The sequence below is a fragment of the Marmota monax genome, unplaced genomic scaffold (assembly GCF_021218885.2).
Source record: "Marmota monax isolate L192 unplaced genomic scaffold, Marmota_monax_Labrador192_F-V1.1 WCK01_AAM20220418_F8-fsc00052, whole genome shotgun sequence".
NCBI classification, from domain to species: Eukaryota; Metazoa; Chordata; class Mammalia; order Rodentia; family Sciuridae; genus Marmota; species Marmota monax.
Window position 1 is genome coordinate 1,089,253 of NW_026693473.1, and position 23,170 is coordinate 1,112,422.

Consider the following 23,170-nt stretch of genomic DNA (forward strand, 5'->3'; position numbering starts at 1 on the left):
CTTTGAAACAAACTGGTAGCTTAGTAATCTGTTATAGCCCATGCCAACGAAGGGTGATTTTAATCACCTAAACTGTTTGGCTGCTAACTTGGAAACTCTGGGTTCCAAAGGCATTTGTTAGATCGAGGTGTGGCTAAAGTTATAGATCTGTATGTTATAGTTTCTTGAAAAGGCCTTTGTTTTCTCTAGGTTCATTGGCTTTTTCTTGGCTTTGGTGGGGGTACAACTTGCTATAACTTGAATCAACTGCTTCATGTGACTTTGCAAAAGATGACCTGCTCCACGGGACTAATGGGTGGAGGTGGGAAGGGATCCCATATGTTTATGGGATAGTGTTTATAGTCTTGTAGCATATAATTCCAGATAACTGTTTTAAGTTTCAGTGGGTTGGGCTTTACAGCCTTTGGAAAGACCCTTTGATAGGTCTTAAGAGTTAAAATATTCTAAAAGTGATTTAGGAGATGATGCCTGTGTAAAAGGCCCACTGGCTCTCCTGACTGCTTCAGGTTGTAAGGCAGACTCAGTCAGTAAATATGTTTCTTCCACGGTTCAGGTCTAAAGAAATTGAGGCCACTGGTTGCAATGGAGATGCAGCTTTCCTTGCAGTCCGGGTCCAGCAAGTGGTGATTGAGTTTATATTGAATCATGTGGATCAAATCTTCAGCAACGATGCTCCTGCGTCTCTGGAGAATGATGGTAATGACTCCTCCTGGCATCTACCCCATCTATCCCACCAGCCTATCCTTTCTTGCCTTAGTTATGGGGCCCAATAATAAGTGAGGGTGAGCTTGGTTTTAGCCGTGTGTGTGTGTGTGTGTGTGTGCGTGCGCGCACGCACACACACACACACACACACACACTGGCCACTGCCTGTCATTGTCTGGCGATCCTGCATATATACATGTATAGGTGTGCAGTGAAAATATGGTGTGTTTGCCTGTGGCTTTAGCACGTTTTTGATTGGTTGAACACGTAACCTACCCCATGAATGTGGTGTGGTGGACTAGAACTAGAAAAACGTTCCATTGGTTTAGTGAGTTCTTAAACTCTTGGTCATCAAAAAAGGCACGGGCAACATTTTTCTCCTTGATGATTTACTTTCACTGTGATGTTTCTGAAGAACCATATGCCATTGCCTTGAAGTCTTAAGTGAATGAGTTAAGAGGCAGTAGGCTCACACCCACATGCATATTCAGAATGTATTTCCTGAGTGCTTCATTCATTTTACCTTGTACCAGGCAGTAAGCATACAAAACTGAATATGTGTGCTTATGGGCATCTCATGATACAATGAATGCTAGGAGTGAATTGGCTTATGCTGCTTAAACTCCTGCAAACCTAATTTGTAAAAACTGTAAATTCAGTTGATCAGAATTCCTGGTTTTCTTGATTTCTCATTTGTGAATGAAACTGGTTTTCCAGCATTGGTGTGCATCAGAGATACCTGATGGGCTTGTTAAAACATGGATTACTGGACCAGAGTTTCTAGTCCAATCACCTATAGTGCAACAGATAATGTACATTTCTAACAAGTTTCCAGGTGATGCTGACACTACTGGTCAGTGGTGTATGAGACCCATGTCTGCAAAATATTTGTTAACTGATTAAAATATTTTTCCCATTCAGTTAGTATATTTAGGGAAACCAGAATAATCTATTGCAATTGACTCAACTGAGAGAGTTTGGGTACCAATCTAGGTCTTCCTGGCTCCAAAAACCTGTTTTAGTATGTATAGGGCCTGTTTTGAACCATCAGTAAATGTTAGTTCCTTTCCTCCTCAGTCTTCACTGTTAACTTAATAGCTTTCGAAGGCTGCAGACAGAATATGATGTGCATAACATCCCAAGAAAAAACAGGGGCATTCTCCTCACGAGGCAATACATGCATGTCATCTAACAGAGACATCTAGGAAGTTAAATTTATGCAATGCTCCAGTTTTGTGGATCAGAATCCAATACCTTTATTTTATAGATGAGAATACTGAGGTCAGAGAGATTGTGATAGCTCCAAGATTTATTAAAAAATAGTGTGCACTGAGTACCACCTATATAGCAGGCAGTGTCCTAGACTCTGGGGACATATCAGTGCACAAAATAACAAAGTAGCTTCCTTGCACATAACTATGATCTGAGCAGCAAGACAGCAATATATCTTATAAATAAATATATTATCACTTTAAAAAAATAAAAAATAAATATATTATCACTTCAAAGAAAACAAGTAAGAGGAAAATAGATCACAGTAATGCAATGGTTAGTGACTTTGGGGTGTTATTTTGGCCGTAGCCTCTGATAAAGTGATCCTTGAACTGAAACCTGAATGATACGGGGAAATCAACCAAGTGAGGATCTAGGGGATAAATGTTCCAAAGAGAGAGAACAGAGAGGGGAAGGAGCACAAATTGCAAGCTCTGCTGTGAATTATGAAGTCAGATGGCTGTTACACATCTCAGCAGAGATGATGAGCAGGCCAGGAACTGAGGCAGATGTGGCTACTGAATCTCAGCCTCCCACCCTGCAGTCCACATTCTTCCCATTGTCCCAGTTGCTCCCAAAGTGATGTAAGTCAATAAATAATTAATGAAAATGATAATCTAGAATCTATCAACAAATACCAGAAGTGAATTAAATTTAAACATTTTTACTCTCCTTTAGGTTAAGTTGGAAAACTGGGTTAAACTCAGAAACGTTCTGAAATATTTTCAGGATCACAGGATGTATTTAACCACAGCCCTGCAGAATGGCTGCTGTGCTTATCTTCCTGGCAACACCCCACTGTCACTTACTGTTCCCATTTTCTACCAGTCCTTTTCAGTGTCTTCATTTCCTTCCACTAGAGTGAGTCATGCTCTGCAAAGAGAAATGGTGTCATCATCCAACTTGTCTGCAAGTCTCTTCACACCTTCAGAAGTCACAGAAAGCTGGCAAAGTCACCAAAGGCTAAATAGAAGCAAACTTAGGCTCCTTTTAAACTTAGATCAGGATTTCTCAACCTCAGTTTTACTGATATCTGGTGCCAGATAATTCTTGTTGTGGGTTGCTGTTCTGTGCAATTTGTGGTGTTCAGTAGCTTCCCTGATATCTACCTACTAGATGCCAGTAGCTGTCCGGCACACATTCATGACAATCAAAATGTCTCCAGACATTAACTAATGCCCTTTGCTGGGGTTATGCAACCCCCCTGCCCCAACAACCACTGATGTAGAAAAGAGATAACCCTATATATCATTGATTGTCATCATCAATTCCATTCCTAAGAAGAATACCACAAAATAGGAAAGGATTAGCTACACACTCTAGAAGATAACTGGGAGGTATGTAAAGAGCTACATCTCTCTCAGGAGAAGTGTGGTGTGTAAAATGTGCTTTTCCTTTAGAGATAAACACCTAGGTGATCCAGGAGTGGTTGTTCTCCAGCACGAGGGAGGATGGGCAGGCAGGCTCCTGTCTTACCCTTGCTGAGTCAAGCCACCTCTGTGGCTGGACAGACATATCCATCTCACCAAAGCACTAGGCAGAGGTTTCAGGAGTAAAGACCCACATTTTATACTGTAGATCATAGTCATCACTCAACATATATTTGTTGAATGAATGAATGAGTGGTCCCTCCAAATAGTACAGAAAATGAAGCTATTTCCTGAGGGCCCTGTTTACCCTGTAGGTAGTCTGCCTAGAAGATTTGCAAGTTTTCTGTGTGCAGCCTCAGCCCCAGGTCCCATCAGGCCCAAGAGAAGCCAGAATTAGCACTCAGCCCCTTGGTGTGAGGTCAGAATTGAGGGGCTGTGGATGGTGAATCTGGCTGGACATGCATGGGCCTCCTCCCAGACCGAGCTCTTCTTTTTCCTTTATAGAAAATCGGCCCATCATAAAGAGCCTGACGCTGCCAGCCCTGTCCCTGCCCATGAAGTTGGTAAGCCTGGAGGAAGCTCAGGCCCGCAACCTGGCTACTAACCATCCTGCCCGGAAGGAAAGGAGGGAGAACAGCCTGCCTGAGATTGTGCCTCCCATGGGCACCCTCTTCCACACTGTCCTGGAGCTACCAGACAACAAGCAAGTGCATTCTTTTAAAATTCTGGGGGATGCAGAGCGGAGGGAGAGAGAGGAGGAGAGGTAGTCTCGGGGTCTTGATGGAAGTGTGGGTTGGGGATGCCGTCTAGCGGGTGTGTAAAGAAAACTTGCAGAAGAGAAGGGAGCTGTCTCCACAGCGCACTCTTCCCAGTGGTGATGCCATCCATCACTCATTGTCTCAGACAATGACTGAGATCCCGGGTGACCCAAAAAGACCCCAAGCACCACGATGGAAGTGGGGTCGTAGGACGAGAGTCTTGTCATGTGTCAAGCTAAATCCTTTACTCCTTAGATAAAATAGGCTTGTGGTTACAAGAGGAAGTTTATTGAAAAGAAAAACTTGACCCCTCGGCCTGGTCTCCATACCCACATGACATTATAGGAGGCACAGAGGAAGAATCCAAGACAGAGGCCAAGTTGACAACTGAACAGCATGCCTGAGCTTTTCTGGGGAGAAACCCCTGTTTCCTTCAGTGAGTGGATCATGCCCTCCTGGAACTGAGCCCACTCACCTCTTCCTAAATCAGTGGGGAATGAGACTCCCTCCCCGGGATCAGGAAGATGAATGCCTTGGAAGGAACATTAAGTACATTTTCTCTGTCTTTCAGTCAAAGCTGGGGTAAACTCCAAAGAATGGCACCTATTAAAATACACCCCAAGGCCAAGTGCTTGGGGAAAAAAAAAAATAAGCCAAGTGTAGAACTACCCATCAACATTACAGACCTGTCTTGGATTATTATAAAGACATACTAAGGGTATGGTGGTACACAATTGTGATTCTACCTACTTGGGAGGTTGAGGCAGAAGAATCTCTAGTTCAAGGCCATCCTTAGCAATTTAGCAAGATCTGGTCTCAAAATAAAAAGAGTTGGGGATGTAGCTCAGTGTTAGAGCACTCCTGGGTTCAATCCCCCGAACCAGGGGTGGTGGGATGGAGGGATGGGATGGAAATTGGTATCTTTGAAGAGCCAGGGCTACACTCTTACCTGAGTTCCTATCAGAATTCAGAACTGTGTGGTTACTGATGACCTGAGTCTCCCAATCTGTGCCTCTGTTTTCTACCAACCCTGCCTCTAACTAATGGCTTTGTCTCTGGCCCTGGAAAAAAGGGTCTTTGCTCTGATTCATGAAAGCTTAGCTCAGTCACCGAGGGCATCTCCAGACTGTGTGAAAGTCAGGCTCAACTTGAATTTTAGAGGGGAATTTCCTAAAATATCAGAACCATTCACAACTAAGACGATTGAAATCTTTCTCAATTTGACAGTCTCCTTGAAATGACAAGTTAAATTAACTTCTTATGGCTTGACATTTTTAGGAGAAAGCTTTCCAGTAAATCAAAGAAGTGGAAATCTATATTTAACCTGGGACGTTCTGGATCAGACTCCAAATCAAAGCTGAGTAGAAATGGGAGTGTATTTGTGAGAGGACAGAGGCTCTCAGGTAAGAAAGGCCCTGAAAGAAAAACTTATAAATGAATCAGGGGGACCTTTTGTTAAAAAAAATATATATTTTTTTTCTGACTTAAAATAAATTGCACACAAAGAACCTATATATCCTCCATGCAGCTTCCTCCAGTACTAACATCTTACATAAATGTAATACAGTTATCAAAGCCAAGCACTAAGCTGCTTGTCTGAGGAGCCCAAAAGCAGCAGAGTTGGGATTCAAACCCTGATCTGTCTGAATGCAGAATGACCTCGATGGCTATAGTCCTGGGGCTCTGCTCAGCTTCTGACCCCCCACCTTTTTGTCTTAGCAAGATTTGACCTCAGAGAAACTACTTTCCATCCCGCTCAGCTCTCTAAAAAGAGATGATGTTTGGGAACATGTCTAGCTTAGTCTGTTTTCTGTTGCTATAGAAAAATACCTGAGACTGGGTGATTTATAAAGAACACAGTTCTTTATTTTGGCTCACTGTTTTAGAGGTTAGAAAGTCCAAGCATGGTGCTGGTATCTGCTTGACTTCTGGTGAAAGCTTCATTTTGCTTTACTCATGGTGGAAAGAGGAATGTAAGCAAGTGAGTGCAGAATAACTAAAAGGGGGACAAACTCTTGGAAATTGCTAATCCCTTCCTGGGAGAAAGGCATTGATTCATTCATGAGGGCACTGTCCCCATGACCTGGACACCTCCTACTAGGTCCCACCTCACAACACTGCTGTACTGAGGAATTAAGATTCTAACATATGAACTTGGGGCAGGGGGTGCACTCAAACCATAGCAATTACTATTACTGTGCCTGGAATAAGTTTTTATTCATTTAAGCCACACTTTTCCAAAACCCTGCTGTGGGAGCTTACAAAGATATGTAGAACACACCAGGTATATAACAGGTGCTCAAAGCAAGTTTGGTTTGGTTGAAATCTGTCCCAGCATGAGTTGGTGGGTGAGTTTGTTGGAGGAACAACCACGTTACAGACTTCAAGGAACAAATCTGCACCTGGGGAGAAAAGTGATGCTCGTTACCCACTTCCCACCCTGGCCCTCTCACCTGTTGTACCAAATTCCTGGGTGCTGATAGACTTGACTACAGCCAAGAATTCTGCTGCTAGCCTGCCAATTAGGAGGGGTTACCTGGGACCCATGGATACTATTTGTACAATTAAATTAGGTTCAGGACTCCTCATTTGCTAATAATTACTTGACAAAATTGCAAAATTTTCTTTTCTCTGTAAAATATTAATAAAATTTTGATTTATCAATGTTCCTTATTTGTAAGCCCAATTTAATTAAGAAAGTAGGAACTTCTAGAGTGAACCAGGAAAATGTTTTCTGAGGAGATAAACATAAAAGCTTGAAAAATTTTTCTAAAAGAATTTTTTTCTTATGTGCCTATAACCTGACCTACTGTTGTGAATGCTTCCTCTTAATATGCATTCCTCAGGAATATTTTTTCTTTTGTCTTTAGTAGAGAAGGCTACTATCCGACCAGCTAAAAGCATGGACTCGCTGTGTTCAGTGCCTGTGGAAGGTGAGTTTGTACACTTAGTTTCTAAGCTGGGGATCACAAATGGGAGATTGGAGCTCACCCCGGGCTTAAGTTGTCAGGCTGCTCCTCCGTGGTCGTGATCTCACAGAAGCACCCAGTCCCTCAAACTCAAGGGCTTCACCTGGCTCTTGCTGTAACATCCTCTACTCTATCACCCAGCTAGACCTAAAGAGCTTTCCTTTTTTCTCGAGACTCCTCTAGCCATAAGGGAGACCACAGGCACTTTTCATTCAAACCTGAATCAGATAAAGGGTCAATACCTGAAAAGTAAGGCAGAAGCAGCTCAGGCAGAAAGAAGAGCCAAATATTGATTGGTTCATGCCTCATGGCTTTACGCCTAGATGGTTGTCTTGAATTTGAGTATTTCTATAGGCATGAGTTTCATAATGCTTGCCAAGTCATGATTCTGAATTGGCAGAATCATTCATTCATTTATTATTTACCAGTAAACATGGAGCAAGTACCTGCTGTGCATCAGGTGTGTGCAGTTTGCACATGATTTCCTTTTTGCGCGTAGATATGTGGACAGTTACACATGAGGTGACATGCATCACCAAAATGACATGAAACCGTATGTGTTCTCACAGCTCTAGCCTTAAGGACTGATTTGCCTCTCTCCCTCTCCTCTATTTTTTTTTTAAAGGAAACAAACAAGCCCAATTACAAACTACAAGACAAAGGGCTTCCCTGGCAGCAGACTGCTCAACCTACTGTATATTTATCCCATGACTTTCCAATGACTTTAATGAAAGACATTTTTCTCTTTGATAAATGAGGCAACATGAGAATCAGGAAATACTCAAAACAGCTTTTTTTAAATATATTTTTTAGTTGTCAGTGGACCTTTATTTTTATTTATTTATTTACATGTGGTGCTGAGAATCAAACCCAGTGCCTCACACATGCCAAGCAAGCCCTCCACCACTGAGCCAAAACCCCAGCCCCATAAAACAGCTTAAAAAAAAAAAAATCTAAACCTGAAAATTCTCAGTGAGATCTTTTTAAATGGTGTTGACACTTTTAGCATTTTCTTTTGTTTATATTCATCAATTTGCTTTGGTTTTGAAACCTCTTAGGAAAGTTCTTGCAGGATTTAATATATCATCATCTGCTGCAATATGACGTACATGGGTGCTGGGCAGGTCATCTATCTTTTGAGTCGGTCTCCTCACATGTTAAAGGGAATGAATACATTTCCTTTACAGTGTGGTCATAAGAATTTTCAACATAAAATTATGCAAGATACTCAGCATTGTGCTTGTTATCAATTTAGAAATCATGTCCCAGAGCCCTGGAAACTCACATGTCATCTCAGCTTATTTAGTCCCCATGTGGACTTTCCTTTGCCTTCACTACTTAAGTCAGTCAAGAACTTGCTCCTCACAACTGTGCTTTCTAACATTTAGTTAATTTACATTTCTAGCTTCTCAGCCTCTGAATCAACAGGAAGAAGCCCAGGGAAAGGGGGAAAGGTTTAGCTGAGAACAGCATTGGTTTCCTTGCTGGGAAATCAAACCCCTGTCTGGGTCCATCTGCCAGAGAACACATGCAATAATAAGTTTGGAAGTTTTAAAATAAAACAAGATTGTTATTTTGCCCTTTTTTTGTCTTCTTCCTTTTGAGCAAACATCATTCTGCCACCCCCCATCTATTTTTTCCCCCACAATCTACATTTAATGTAACTGCTGCTTTGGAGACTGAGGGATGGACTTATTAAAATCAGAAACCAAATAGAAAAAACTGTTAAAATTTTAATGGCATAATAAAAAGAGCTAGTATGTCTTAAAAATTCTACATTTAGTGCTTGGTAGCAGTCTTAAAAATGGCCTGCTTATGGAAGCTGCTCTCCTTGCAGAGTTTGGAACAGAGAGTATAGCACAGTAGCAAATGGACCTTTCAAAGGATGGTGCCAAAATTCTGTGCATATGAGAAAATGCACGCCTATAATCCCAGCGGCTTGGGAGGCTGAGGCAGGAGGACTATGAGTTCAAGGCCAGCCTCAGCAACTTAGCAAGACCCTGTCTCAAAAAAAAAGGGGGGGGGGGAGTGACGGGGGATGTGGCTTAGTGGTTAAGCGCCCCTGGGTTCAATCCCCAGCACGTGGAGGAGAAGGGGAGCAGTGCTTGCTCCCTTTGCCAACTGAATGTCAGGTACTCAGTTTCATCCAGATAGTGTGCCCTTACTAGGTTGCTACACCTTTCCAGAACTCAACTGTAATGTGCCTGCTCTTACCGGAAGGCCTGAAGCGATGTGTGTACCCAGGCTGCTGACCACCTGCCTGTTCTTTTTCACTAGGAAAAGAAACCAAAGGAAATTTCAACCGAACAGTCACCACGGGTGGATTTTTCATTCCAGCCACGAAAATGCACTCCACCAGCACTGGCAGCTCCTGTGACCTCAGCAAGCAGGAGGGTGAATGGGGCCAGGAGGGGATGCCCGCGGGCGCGGAGGGGGGCTTTGATGTGAGCAGCGACCGAAGCCAACTTCAGTGCACTCAGATCCGTCCCCCACCGGAGCAACTGAAGGTGTTCCGGCCGATCGAGGACCCAGAGAGCGAGCAAATAGCCCCAAAGATGCTGGGTATGTTTTATACCTCGAGCGACAGCCCTAGCAAGTCCGTATTCACCAGCAGCCTCTTCCAGATGGAGCACTCGCCGCGTCACCAGCGCAAGGCGCTGAACATCTCCGAGCCCTTTGCGGTGTCCGTGCCGCTCCGAGTGTCCGCGGTAATCAGCACCAACAGCACCCCGTGCAGAACACCCCCAAAGGAGTTGCAGTCTCTCTCCAGCCTAGAAGAGTTTTCTTTCCAGGGGTCAGAGAGCGGAGGTTGGCCAGAAGAGGAGAAACCACTGGGAGCCGAGACTTCTACAGGTAAAACAGGGGAGAGAGGGAGATTTCCCGGGCAAGAGAGAAAAATTAAGTCTTGATTTTTTTTTTTTTTTTGAGTTTGCAAGGCAATGAGGTCAAGTGGTTGGGATTGTGAGCTCTAGAGCCAGACTGCCTAAATACAAATCCAGGCTCTGCCATTTCTCTGTGCCTTGGATTCTTAATGTGTAAAATGGGAATGATGATGTTAATAATTGTACCTTCTCTAGAAGAGTTGTAAATATGCATTAATACATGCCAAGTTCTTAGAACAGCAACTTCCCAATAAATGTTACTTATTATTTTATTTGCTCATAGTGAGAAGGCAGCAGGAAAAGATCACAGTATAGAATGCTGAGCTACAAAGCTGGAATTGGGGATTTAGCTCTCCCAGACTCATCCTCTCCTCATCCATCCATCCCTCATATCTATAGAAAACATGGCCAGCAAACCCAGCCTGAAGAAAAAGCATCTGTTCCTCAATTTCCTTATCTCAAATGCAGGGAGGATTCTGATTGGGTCTAGTTGAGTCACAGGCCCAACCTTGCACCAATCACTGTTGCTAGGTTAATAGGTTGTAAAATGGGCCAGATTTGAGTCTCCAGGCTGAATGGAGTAAGAACAGCCCAACTTGAGCCACCTGAAATGGAAGTAGAGGGAACCAGAAAGGAAAGGATGGCAGACAGTCAATCCGTCATGTGTTCTGTGACTTAAAAATGATTCTATTTCAGTTAACATTAGCTAACTTTTTTTAGCACCTACTGTGTGGTCAGCTGTTTTCTCTGGTATTCCACGTGTATCATCTCACATAGTCTCACAACAATCATTTTAGGTACAGGGAGTTAATATTCCCAATAGCTTAAAGAGGAATTAAGAGATTTTCCCAAAAACTCATAGCAAGGAAGTGGAAAAACTAGGATTTGAATCCAGATTTTTAAAAACAAATACTTCATGCTCTTTGGGACTCTCCATGCTCTCTCCATGCATGTTTATTGTGGGTTGTGGAGTTAAAGATCATTGAGACATGGTCCCTTTTCCCTCATGAGCTGAAAACTAGGAAGGGAAGCAAACTGCACTGAAGGATCAGCTGGTAGAAGCCACAGAAGAGTCTACTCCAGCTTCTTGAAGTGAGGAAGCGCTTAGGTACTTGAAATATAAAGAAGTGTTCAGGAAGGACTGCATGGGCACGAAGGAGATGCAGTCCTCTCAGGAGGGCTCCAGGGACATGTAGAAGAGGAGACATTTGCGCTAGGTGTTCGTAAATGGGTAGAATTTATCCATGCAGAAAAGATGAGAAAGGGCATTTGGGGCTGAGAGGCAACTGAATACTGTGGGATTGTGTAGGATTTGGACCCTAACTGGGCTGATTCAGATCCCAGCTTTACTGCATTTGGGCAGTGTGACAATGGCAGTTGGTTGATATCTCTGAACCTGTTGTACATCTGCAAAGCAGGGTGGCTCCAATCTCAAGGGTTGTGGCAAGGTCTGAATGAGAGTATGTCCATAAAATACCTGTCCATGGTGCAGTTCACAGAAGATGCTCAATAAGTATTAATCATCTTTTCCTCCCTTGCACTTCAGGATGGGGCACAGATGAGCAAAGACTCAGAGGCATCAAGTGATATCTTGTCTGGAAAATGGTCTATGGGCTGGTGTGGGTCAAGCAGGATGAGGGGGGAAAGGGAGGAAGACAGGGTTTCCAAAAACTTTTGTGAAATTGGTTATTGTCTTCAAAAAAGAGGGTACTGGGGTCCAATGGGTCTTTTGGACACAGTCTGCTATCTTTTTTCCCCCTCTCTTTCTGAAAATAAGAATATCAAATCAGCATTAGATTTGGTCTGGAGGAGATAGTAATGTAGACTCCAGCCTGCTTCCCTGCCTGTGACCAGTGGCAGTTGGGAATGAGCGACCCTATAGGAGGCAGCCAGGTAGGTCTGCAGGAAGATGCTAGAAGGTTCAGGGACAACAAATCCTCTCACCCGTCTCTGTGATGGAGTTAGGTCAATTTAAATTTCCCATCTTCTTCCATGATTATTCCCAATGAAAAATTTCAACTTCATTAGTAAAATATTTTTTCTTTCTTTTGATTAGTAACAGTGGGTAAAAAGGAAAAGAAAAATTAAAGATGATTTTCCAGGTTATTTTAGTCTTTCTTGTCAAGCTACCTCTCCTATTCTGAGCCAAAATAAGTGAAATTCTAATGATAAACCAAAAGGTAAGAGATATAATAAGTATTGCACTTTAGCTAAAGTGTTGATAATTAAGTAATTAATTACTCCAAGTGAAAAAACTCAAGGACTAATTAGTGTCTTCATAATAATTGATTATCTGACTTTTACATGATTCAAGGCTATGTCCTGTTAACCTCATTCTCAGCTGGGGGTAGGAGCCACAACAAACTTATCCTTCTGAAGTAAATGTGAAGCTATGGACTGGCTTAAAAGGTACAACAAACTCTCTACATCTTCTTCTAGAAATGCTCATTAGTGGAAGGTCAGAGTAACCATATGGCTTTAAGAAATCATGATAAACAAAAGTCCGGAATTTTCCTAAGAGCTATTAGGAGTTGCCTCATTCCTTTACTGAAGAACTTATAATAGAATCTTTTATATAGTTATATTTTGGTGCATCTGAAATATGATTCTACCTATGAACATTGGTTTTGCTGTATTCTTTCAACCAGGGGAAAGCTTCTATCATAAACCCATGGTTCTATCAGTTAAGATAGGCTAACGTAGAAGCCAGACATAGAAAACCTGAAACAATGGCTCAAAAAAGATAAGCAATTTGTTTCTATCATATGCACAGTTCCAGAGGTGGGTGGCTGTGCTCCTGGAGATCATGGGGGCGGGAGTCCCAGGCTCTCCACCAGTGCCCAAGAATGTTGTCCTTGTCTGCATTGGTCAGGATGGGACTATCACGGCAACATCCACATTCCCAGCATGGGATGGGGAGGAGAAGAGGAAGCCTAGCAACTTCCCCTCAAGGGTGTAACCCAGAAGTTCCACACATCACTTCCTCTCAACCCCATCTGCCCAAACTTACTCAACATAGTCAGGAGAAGCTGGGGAATGTTGTTACTGGCTGCATAGCCATGTGTCTAGCTGACATGTGGGCGGTGGGGAAGGTTCTAGTTCTAAATAAAAAAGAGAATGGATATTGAGGAAGGAGCAGTTCATAGTCTCTGCCTCTCTTGTCGCTATTTGGTGCATAATTTGTCCCCTGCTGGGAACCCTTTTGAGCTATGAAGAGTCTTTTGTAACTTTGAAATATCTGCCAAATTTGTCAGTCAACAACAATTTGTTGGACTCATAGGTCCTTAGTAGGCAATTTCTAGGCATAAATCCTGCCTCTTTTTTGAGAAACTTACCCTGGGATGAAAGCCAAGAACACTTGCAAAGATAATGGTGCCTGATGCCTGGGTACCACAGAGGTAAAAACACCCAGTGCTGGAGGAGGTGGAAGAAAAAAGAGATTGCCTGGGAATCCTCACAAGAGGTGTGTTAGATCTGTGTCTTGAAGGATTGCTTAAGTTCCAATCTCAGGGAGGACCAGAGCACAGGATTACAAGGCCTCTCAGGGGCAGTGATAGGAAAAGGGTGGGCATGTGATTGGCCCAGAGTAAAGAGGTCATTGTATGTCCTAATAGAGGCCCAGGGTTGTCAGTGGGTTGTCAGCAGGGAAGAGAGTGATATGAACAAGTTCACATTTAGCACAGGCCCTTTCTCCACACCTCACACACAAATCCATAAAAATGGTCAGAGTCAATGAACAGAAGACACTGAGCTTTACAAAAAGAGATATTGACAAACTCTTCCAATTAATAGACCTCAGTAGAATGCTAAAAATATCTTTTAAAAAATTACTGATGCATTTACCCTTTTACCCCAAAGACTTACTTTCAAGAGTTTATCCTAAATAAATAGCTGCACAAGTACAAAGTAATGTATGGGTGATGGCATAATTTGTCATGCTCTCAAAAGACTTGAAATGAGCTAGATGCCCATCATGAGGAGATCGATTGAATAACTGGTTGCATTGAGTTCTGGAGAGGCCCTAGGTTTGTGGACCCTGTAACATATTTCTTCAATGTTCTGTGCATCTGTGGGGGACAGGTCCTGGACACCAAAAGTGTCCCCCTCAAGTGTCTTCCTTGTGTTTCTAGTTTTCTGCCTTGGGACTTTTTCTGAAGGCAGGATCTCAGCCCTTGATTGGGACTGTCTAGAGTATGGAGAATCAACTGGGGCAGCTCTCAACTGATACAAGCCAGAAATCAGTAGATAAATTACCAATGCTTGCACCCTTTGGAGGGATAAACAGCTCCTCACAGGGGTATCAGGAATTCAGTCCCAACTGCTCATAATGGTAACCAGCTCAATGACATCATCTTTATTGACTTTTTCTCCATCCCTGTCTCATCTCTTCACTCCTTTTTCCTGGCACCACCTTCCAAGTAAGCTACCACTGGCCAAGGGGAGCCCAAACTAGGGCTCCCCTTGATGTATAGGGGAGCCCAAACTAGGGCTCCCCTTGATGTATAGGGGCTATACATCACATCCTAACAGTCAATCTCCCTGTATACTAATATGGCATGGACTTCAAGATAATTCATTACATGCAAAAATGCAAAGGAAAAATAGTACATACCATATTTTATGTAATAAGGGTGGGAAATGAAAATATTTATGGATACAAATATCTGTGCAAATGTAAAAAAAATAAATATGGCAGAAAAAAACCAAAAAGGAATAAAAATGGCCATACAGAAGGGATAGTGGGAATGTGGAACAGGATGGAAGGAACAGGAATGAAAGAAAAAAATTTTATATAGTTTTAATATTTGAACTCTGAATGTTTTACATACTTAGAGATTAGACTAAATTTCAAGAAATAAGCCTCTAAATGATACACAAAAGAAAACAGCACTAAGGTCAATTGAAAGCACTGTTAGTACACATATGGATGCTGTCACTAGGTCTGGCTTAGCTGCAAAGATGGCAAAATGGTGCCACACTTTGGAGTTAAGTCACCATATTAACAAATGATCATGAGTAGAGTTTGCTCTTAACTGACCAACTTTTCTACAGATACTGCATGTCAAACACTGCACTGCATTATCTATTAAACCCTCACATTGGCCCAGCAGAGTGTATCACAAAGCCCTTGGACCAAGATTGTAAAATTTATTGAGAAATTAGAATTTAAAACCAGGTTTCTTTAATTTTACTGTAAATAATAACACTTATTAAGGACTTACCGTGTGCTAAGTGCCACCCTAGGTGCATTGCTTAGTATTTATTCCACACCATTGGAATAAAAACAGTCTTCTGCAGTGAAATTGGTCCTTCTTTCATACAAGGCAACAGGGGCCAAATTTGAGGTCTGTCTCCCTTCTCCTTGTCTTAGGAGATCAGAGCTTCATAACTCGAATTACTATAGCTGTCAACCAGAGCTATTAGATCTCTATGCTGCTTGGAGTGAACAGCAGATTTTTGTGGTCTTGGGCACCCAGCTTGACTTCTCAGGGCTTGAGTATTTATTTGTGCAATAGAAGAATAGGCTCGAGCAGTGTTCCTCAACTTCAGCACCACTGACGTTTGCTCTGGGTGGTCTTTGTTGTAGGGGGCTATACATCAGAGGATATTTATTTAACAGCATCTTTGGCTTCACCTCTCCCGACATTGTAATAACCCAAAATGTCTCCAGATGTTGTCAGTGTCAGTAGAAGGCAGCAAGGAGAGGCGGGGAGGGGGATAAAATGGCTCCTGATTGAGAACTGCTGGACTAGATGATCTTTTGGGTCCTTCCCATCCCTAACAGTCTGTGTCTCTGGGACCTGAGGCCAGGACATTGTCAGGAGAAAAAAGAATGTACGTGGCAGTGAGCTGGGTGGATTCTCCCTGCCCTTACCCCATCTTGTGAAGCAGGCCAGGAAGCAGGGCGGTGGCTGTGCTTGGAGCAGCCTCTCTTGAAGTTCTTGAACTAATCACTCACATCCTCATTGCAGCTTCTATCACTAAGAAGGCAGCTCTGGAAGATACCCCACCAGGACCTGAAGGCCTGGGGACAGTGGAATGCAACCAAAGCCTTTCCCTGGAGCCAGGTACCCAAACGGAGGAGAAGAAGACCTCAGAAATCTCCCTGGGCTCTCAACATATAAGGGAATTAGAGAAGAGGATGAATCCGGAGAAGGCCGTTGAGGAAAGGCGAGAGGCTGAGGATGTGGAGACCAATGCTCTGCAGGAGTGCCCCGGGATCAGAACAGAAGCCATGTTTCTCCATGAGATGGTAAAGTGGGCGCACTGCCTCCTCACTACTCTATGTAGAGTCCTCTTTTTGCTGAGGACTCTTGGTACAATTTAAAGGAGATTTTTAAAAAATCTTTTTTTTTTTTTTTTTTTTTTGCCAAAGGAACTTTAAGAGACCCACTTCTAATCAGGCTTGGAATTTTTTTGCAGTGGACTTTTCAGAGATTCTGGAGTAATGGAAAGGAACCATCCAGCTCAGGTTTCCTAGAACAGACTCAATTCTAAATATCTCTGACCTGGGATTAACATAAACCAGTGACCTGTCACTGAAATATAATAGCATTCAATCCCAGAAGCAGCACAAAACCTGCTTGTCATATCCCAGACCCAAATAGAATGATAATTTACATGATCCAGCCCTCATCTCCCAGACAGCCTGCATGGGCTGTTCTCTAGGCTTTTTCTAAAATCTGAAGAGATTTCCAGGATCAATCCCTTCCTCCTGTGGCTTCTGGAGAAGTAAAAATATGATGTCAGAATTGACAGAACCTTGTTCACTTGGTAGAGGTGAAATTTTCCAAGCAGGTTTTTGTAAGATGTCCTTACATAAGAAGGAGCAAGGCTTCCTGAAATGCCCAGGGAAGAGTCCTGCATCTGGGAGGCATCTCTGTGAGCAAAGCAGTGTGCCAAAGGAGAAAAGGAAGCTCATTGCCTTTTAACTTGCTTCTAGGACATGCATAAGAGGACTATGTGCTGGAAGTCGGGGCAGAGCTGGGTGCTGTGGTGGCTTCAGGAAGCCTAAGTGAGGGTTCCTATAAGAGGTGTTGGCATTTGTTGAACGGGAAGGGTGAATGCGGATTGAATTCTTATTAGGAGGTCCCAAGTGTGAGTTGCTTTAAGAAGCAGATAAAGTTAGTACTGGAAGAACTAGGGTAAACTCAAGGGAACAAGTAAAGATGTATTAAACACCCAATTTGTGACAGGTGCTCTGCTGAGCACTGGAATAACTTCATGAACCAAACGGTCACTGCCTTCTTAGGGCTGACAGCCTAGTGGAGAAAGGTAATTTCCAGGGTGAAGTGGAAGTTTGAAGTGAAGTGGGGCATATGATACAAAGACCTAAGCTAGTCATAGGGGGAATGTCACCAGGGTGAGGGAGAGCTTCCCTGAAGAGTAGATATGTAGGTCGAGAACCTCACCTAGAAGAAAACGGTAGAGAGTGCAATAGGAAGGGAGAGACTTCCAGGCAGAAAGAGCAAGATATGTGGTGGATCTAGGGTGGGAGAGCCTGAAACATTCATGGAATTGGAACAAGGCCAGGATAGCTGGAGAAAGTAAAGCTCAAGTGGAAGCAGGAGCCACATTGGGCAGTACTGTGTGGAAGGGCTTGGGGATCAGCGTAAGGGCAATGGAAAAGTATATGATATGTTCCGAATTTTGTTCTTAATGGGTTAGTCTATTCTGTGAGGAGGAGACAGGCAAGAGAGAAGGCAGGGAAGTCAGTTATGAAGCTAGTATGTATGTGGCAAACCAAGCAAGGTTAGAAGGTGGCTAGATTGTGTGTGTGTGTGTTGGTGATGGGGGTGAGGGGTGGTATCTGGGGATAGAAGTGGAAGGAGTCCAAAGCTACTTGGGAGGTAGAATGACCAGGAATTGGTAAAGGATTGGATATGGAGTGAGGAGGAAGAAGAGACAAGACATCACCTAGGTTTTTGCTCTGGGGAAAAATTTCCATTGTGGTCCTTGTACTGAAATAGCAGAAAGTGGAGTACAGGGGAGTCTAAACTTATTGATTCCTTAGTAAGAGATTAATTAATGTAGGTGTTGAGGAAAGTAAAGAGATAAGAAAAAGGCCTGCCCTGCTCTGAAGAGATGCAGTTTAGTAGGGAAAATAGAACTATGCACAAATCATATAGAACAGTAGAGTCAGATTACTTTTGCCCAAATAAGAGTTATCTGAAAGAAATAACTCAAAACAATGAATCAATTTCAATGCAACAAAATCTTTATTGAGCAGCCACTCACAGTATATAAGGACCATTTGACCTTGAGGAATCAAACACCAATAAACACAATCCCTGACCTCAAGGAGCTCACAGTCCATTGGAAATAAAACAAGCATAAAAGGAACTGGCCTCTAAAACAGCATGTGATTGGAGCCAGGTGAGAAGGTATGCGGGGTGGCAGAGATCAGATTTCTCAGAAAGGCCTGCACCCCCACCGGATGGAGATGCTCCTTCTCCCCGGGACACAATTAGGCCCTGAGACAAGAAACTAAAGACACTGAAGTTTGTTTTCCTGGCCCTCCCTCCATCCTTTTTCTTTCTGCAGCTTTGGGTTTTATGTAGGGAAAGGGAGTTGAGAAGGACAAAGGGAAGCTGGACTTAAGGGGGAAACAAGGACAGTAAACAAGATGGCACAGGAGGCAGTCCAACAACCACAGGAAATACCCGGATCATGTTAACAGTGGGTGTCTGTGAATAGTAGGAATATGACATTTTGCTATTTTTGTATTCTTCTTTGTTTTAATATGTATTTAAAAGTCTTTTCGTGTGTAATATGTATTTCTTCAGTAATAAGCAAAAGAATTATGTATTTGGAAAGCAGGTGTCAGGGTAAGAATTAATATTTTCACTTTATTGGAAAAATTTCATTCTATCTTCTAGTAAATCTAAGGTTAAATGAGACCAGGTTTAAGGTTTTTATTTTGTTTTGTTTCCTTTAAAGCAACGGTACACAGGGATTAAACACTTCTGTTCTGGTGTAGGCAGTGCTGGATTTCAACCCTAGTCTGCTACTCTGTGATTTAGGGAAATTGCTTAATCTATTTGAACATAGGCCTCCTCATTTATGTAATGGGAATATAGTAGTGTTTATCTCCTATGGTTCTGGGAAAATTAAACAAGAAGATAAAAGTATTTTATGGCACACGGTAAGCAATCAAGCATCCGCAGTTATTACTGATTATGCATCTCTTATGTGCTGGGTAGCTCAGGCAGGGAACTGTCCCGTCCTTCACTATCACGGAAAACAAGGCAGATGACAATGCTCAGAGTCCTTAATTCTAAGGAAATAATAAGTTTCTTGATGTTTTTCAGGATGAAGATGATCTGGCTAATGCCCTGATATGGCCCGAGATTCAACAGGAGCTTAAAATCATTGAATCTGAGGAGGAACTTGCGTCATTGCCACCATCTGTTCAGAAGATAAGCCTAATTCTGCCCAGTTTTGAGTCAAGTCCAGGGCCCTTTGCTTCCCCAGAGCCTCCAGGGAGTGTCTCTCGTGCCTCCGCCCCCTCTCCAGTCTCCGCCCCCCAGGAGGAGGGGACTAAGGTCTCAACCAATCAGAGTACAATGGATGCTGCCACGGCAGCCAATAGAGATAAGCCAGAGTCAACCAGAGTCCACAGCTCCGAGTCTGGGCTGCGTCCTGACCGTGCTACTCTGGCTCCTCTAGAAATAATTCCTTTTGAGGAGCCATCTCCACCGGCAAGGACTGAGGCTGGACGCCCCGGGAATCTCTCTCCTCCGCTTCCTCCTGCTCCTCCCCCTCCAACTCCTCTGGAGGAGGCGCCTGGAATCCTGCTGTCAAAGGGCGGTGTTGAGAGAGAAGATCCATCCAGGAATTTGAGGACAAATCCTTATATAGAGCAGCCGGGGTCCAAAGATAGCCCTGGGATCTCTAGTCTCTGTCAGGGAGAGGAGGCCACTCCAAGACAAAGTGAAAAACAAACTTCAAAGAACGCTGCTCCGGAGGGGGAAGTCCTTGGTTTTCCAAGCCCAACAAAGGAGGTTGAGATCTCCCCACATGGAGAGGGGGATGTAGCCCAGTCAGTACAGGAGCCTTCAGACTGTGATGAAGATGACACTGTGACAGACATTGCTCAGCACGTCCTGGAGATGGTGGAGCCCTGGGAGGAGCCCCAGTGGGTGACAAGCCCTCTTCACTCTCCCACACTGAAAGAAGTGCAGGAGGCCCAGATGCAGGGCCCGCAGAGCCACCGATTGGAGAAGAGGCTTTCTCACAGGCCCAGCCTTCGCCAGAGCCACTCTCTGGATAGCAAAACTACCATTATGAGTCCGTGGACTCTTGAGGTCACCCCATCCAGCAGCTGTGCTAATCTTCAAACAGAGAGAAATTTTGATCCTCAGGCAGCCAGGAGAGAGATTACTAGATGGGATGAGAAAGCCCTGAAGAGCTTCAGAGAGTTCTCTGACCTGAAAGGGGAAGAGGTTCTTCCCAGCCAGAAGGGACCAGGTAGTGTTCAGTCTAAGCCAGCAGCAATCAGCCCAGTCACCCCAGTAGAGGGAAAGGAGCTGGGACCGCTTCTTGGGCAGAGCAACCAGATTAAGCAAGCTGGTGTTCCTGGGCTAGAAAATAGCAAGGAGAGTTCACCTAAGGTTCAGGATAGCACCTCACCTGGAGAAGACCTCCCAAAGTTACAGCTAAAGAGCACTGAGTGTAGCCCCTCAAAAGGGAAAAACCGGCCTTCTTCCCTCAACTTGGACTCTGCCATTCCCATTACTGACCTCTTCCGGCTTGAGAATGGGGCTTCATTTAGTTCACCTGGAATGCAGCTCTGTGAATCAGGAGACCCCAAGTTCACCTGGATGACCTCATCTCACTGTAAAGCAGACTCCTGGAAAGATTACTCCCAGGATACCCAGGACCTGGACCTTGTTGCTCATGCCCTGACAGGCCGCCGTAACTCAGCTCCCGTGAGTGTGTCAGCTGTGAGAACCTCCTTCATGGTCAAAATGTGTCAAGCCAGGGCAGTGCCAGTCATCCCACCCAAGATTCAGTATACACAGATCCCACAGCCCCTGCCATCTCAGAGCACAGGGGAGAGTGTAGCTCAGCCTCTGGAGAGGAGCCAAGAGGAATCCAGCTCAACTAGTGGGACCTCTCAGAAATCTGCCAAAGGTGATTCTCCCTCCTCCCTGGAAAGCCCAAGGGAAGAGAAACCAAAGCAAGATACAGGAGCCATAGCATCCTCACGGATGGATACCACTGCATCCTGCACTTGTGAGGGACCCACCCTTTCTCCAGAATCAGACTTATCTAATCTCCTCTCCACCCAGGATGCAGTAGTGCAATGCAGAAAGCGCACATCAGAGACAGAGCCATCTGGGGACAACCTTCTTTCTTCAAAAATAGAGCGGCCATCTGGGGGTTCTAAGCCTTTCCACAGGTCAAGGCCAGGAAGACCTCAGAGCCTAATCTTATTCAGTCCTCCTTTCCCCATCATGGACCACCTGCCTCCCTCATCCACAGTTACAGATTCCAAGGTCCTGCTGTCTCCTATCAGAAGTCCCACTCAGACAGTTTCCCCTGGCCTTCTTTGTGGGGAGTTGGCAGAAAACACATGGGTCACACCAGAAGGGGTTACACTTAGGAATAAAATGACCATCCCTAAGAATGGCCAAAGACTAGAGACCTCGACCAGCTGTTTTTACCAGCCCCAGCGGAGATCAGTAATTCTGGATGGAAGAAGTGGGAGGCAAATAGAATGATCAGTTCAGTTGCTGGTGTCTGAAAAAACATCATGATTCATCTGGAAATTATTACAGGGCCAACTTGCCATTTTCCAGCACAGATTATCTAACTTTGGACTTATTTTGGCCTCTAACTTCTCTTTTTTCAGCCTTTTGACTATTCACTAATTAATCCTTTGCCAGAAGAGTGTCAAGGAAAGGACCAAAAGGTGAAATTTAGATAAGTCTGTACGATCAAGTGGGAAAGCTTAGGTAAGGAATGAGGGAATTCTTGCTTCCAATGAAATTTGGGGTCTCTTATGTAAGCTGCATTACTCCCCTACTACCATTACCTATTACTGTTGAGAGCTGGCTATAGTAATTGTCTTTTGCAAAAAAGAAAAATCCTTTGCAGGTGTTGGAAAATGCTATTGAGATTTGAAGGCCTCCTCTTTATTTCATGCTTTTTACTGCTCTTTAAAGCATGTGTTCTTAAACCAGTTTTCTAATAAGCTTTGAAAAAGTGAACTATCCAAAATAGAAGCAGATTTGGAAATGCAAACTAATGTGCATTTAGATATCCAAGTGGGTAAACTCACCCATGCTCTTTCCCTGGAATCCCTGCAGATCTGTCCAAGATGACTCCATATACCAGCATAGAAAATCAGAATCTATAAGTCAGGAGCAAACCCTGAGACTGGCACAAACTACAGACTTTCTGGTGCATTTCATTTGGGACCCTACTTGCCACTGTTCTGAACTCTGATTTATAAATCCAGTAGCTGGCCAAGTGAGGACTGAGCTGAGGATTTTCTTAGTGAAATGAATCAAAATTTTCATGTATACAGTTGTGAAGTGAAGGTATCATCTTCCTTAACAATATCAGGGTGTAAGCACCCAATGTCATCATAGAGAAAAGCCCCACACAAAGCCTACACTGTGAACTTAATGTATTTAAGTTGGTGGGCAGGAAACACTTCCTGCTCAGCCTTACTCTTCTTCCACACTGGGCTGGGTCCAGCAGTACAGGAAGGGAGGCAAGGAGGGATCCTAGCAGAGTGGACATCACTACCACTCACTCCCCTCCTTGAAAATGTATTTCATTTTAGACAGTGGGTCCCTTCTTTTTCCCTCTCCCTATATTGTTCCAGATTTGAGGCATGTGTCTCCCTTCCATAATTCTCTTCAGCCACCATCTACCTAAGGCCCTCAAACTTGCTCTTCCTTCTATCTGGATGCAAGCAGAAGCAATAAACCAATCTGATTTTCTTTCAGTTGTTTGGAATGTTTTCATGGTTCTTTCCATTTCAGATGGAGGAAGGAGAACTAATATACATGCTGGCAGAATTTTGGTTCTCCCCTCCAAAAAAAGGCTTCACAGGGCACCCTTTCTCAGATTCAAGCCTCACTGAATTCTATCCAGAAGTTCAGTTATTGCAGACATTTCTCTGAAGGCTAGCAGTGCCTCTGGGCAGAACCCATAGCCAAGGCTACAGTTGGTCTGGGCTGGGGCTGAGTTGAATTCAC

At 43.7% G+C, this 23,170-nt stretch overlaps 1 protein-coding gene across 2 annotated transcripts in view; it reads left to right on the forward strand.

The window, feature by feature from the left end:
* Window positions 1–22,917, forward strand: part of Arhgap31 (Rho GTPase activating protein 31) — a 104,882-nt gene extending 81,965 nt beyond the window's left edge. Inside the window, exons 6-12 of one of the 2 annotated variants that reach the window (XM_046458089.2) lie at window positions 554–696; window positions 3,852–4,050; window positions 5,384–5,508; window positions 6,976–7,038; window positions 9,352–9,927; window positions 15,929–16,209; window positions 19,268–22,917. In XM_046458089.2, coding sequence (XP_046314045.1) covers window positions 554–696; window positions 3,852–4,050; window positions 5,384–5,508; window positions 6,976–7,038; window positions 9,352–9,927; window positions 15,929–16,209; window positions 19,268–21,682 — 3,802 coding nt within the window. In that variant the 3' untranslated portion in view covers window positions 21,683–22,917. The remainder of the gene's footprint in view (window positions 1–553; window positions 697–3,851; window positions 4,051–5,383; window positions 5,509–6,975; window positions 7,039–9,351; window positions 9,928–15,928; window positions 16,210–19,267) is intronic. The other variant, XM_046458090.2, reaches the window with a different exon arrangement.
* Window positions 22,918–23,170: the final 253 nt, after the last annotated feature.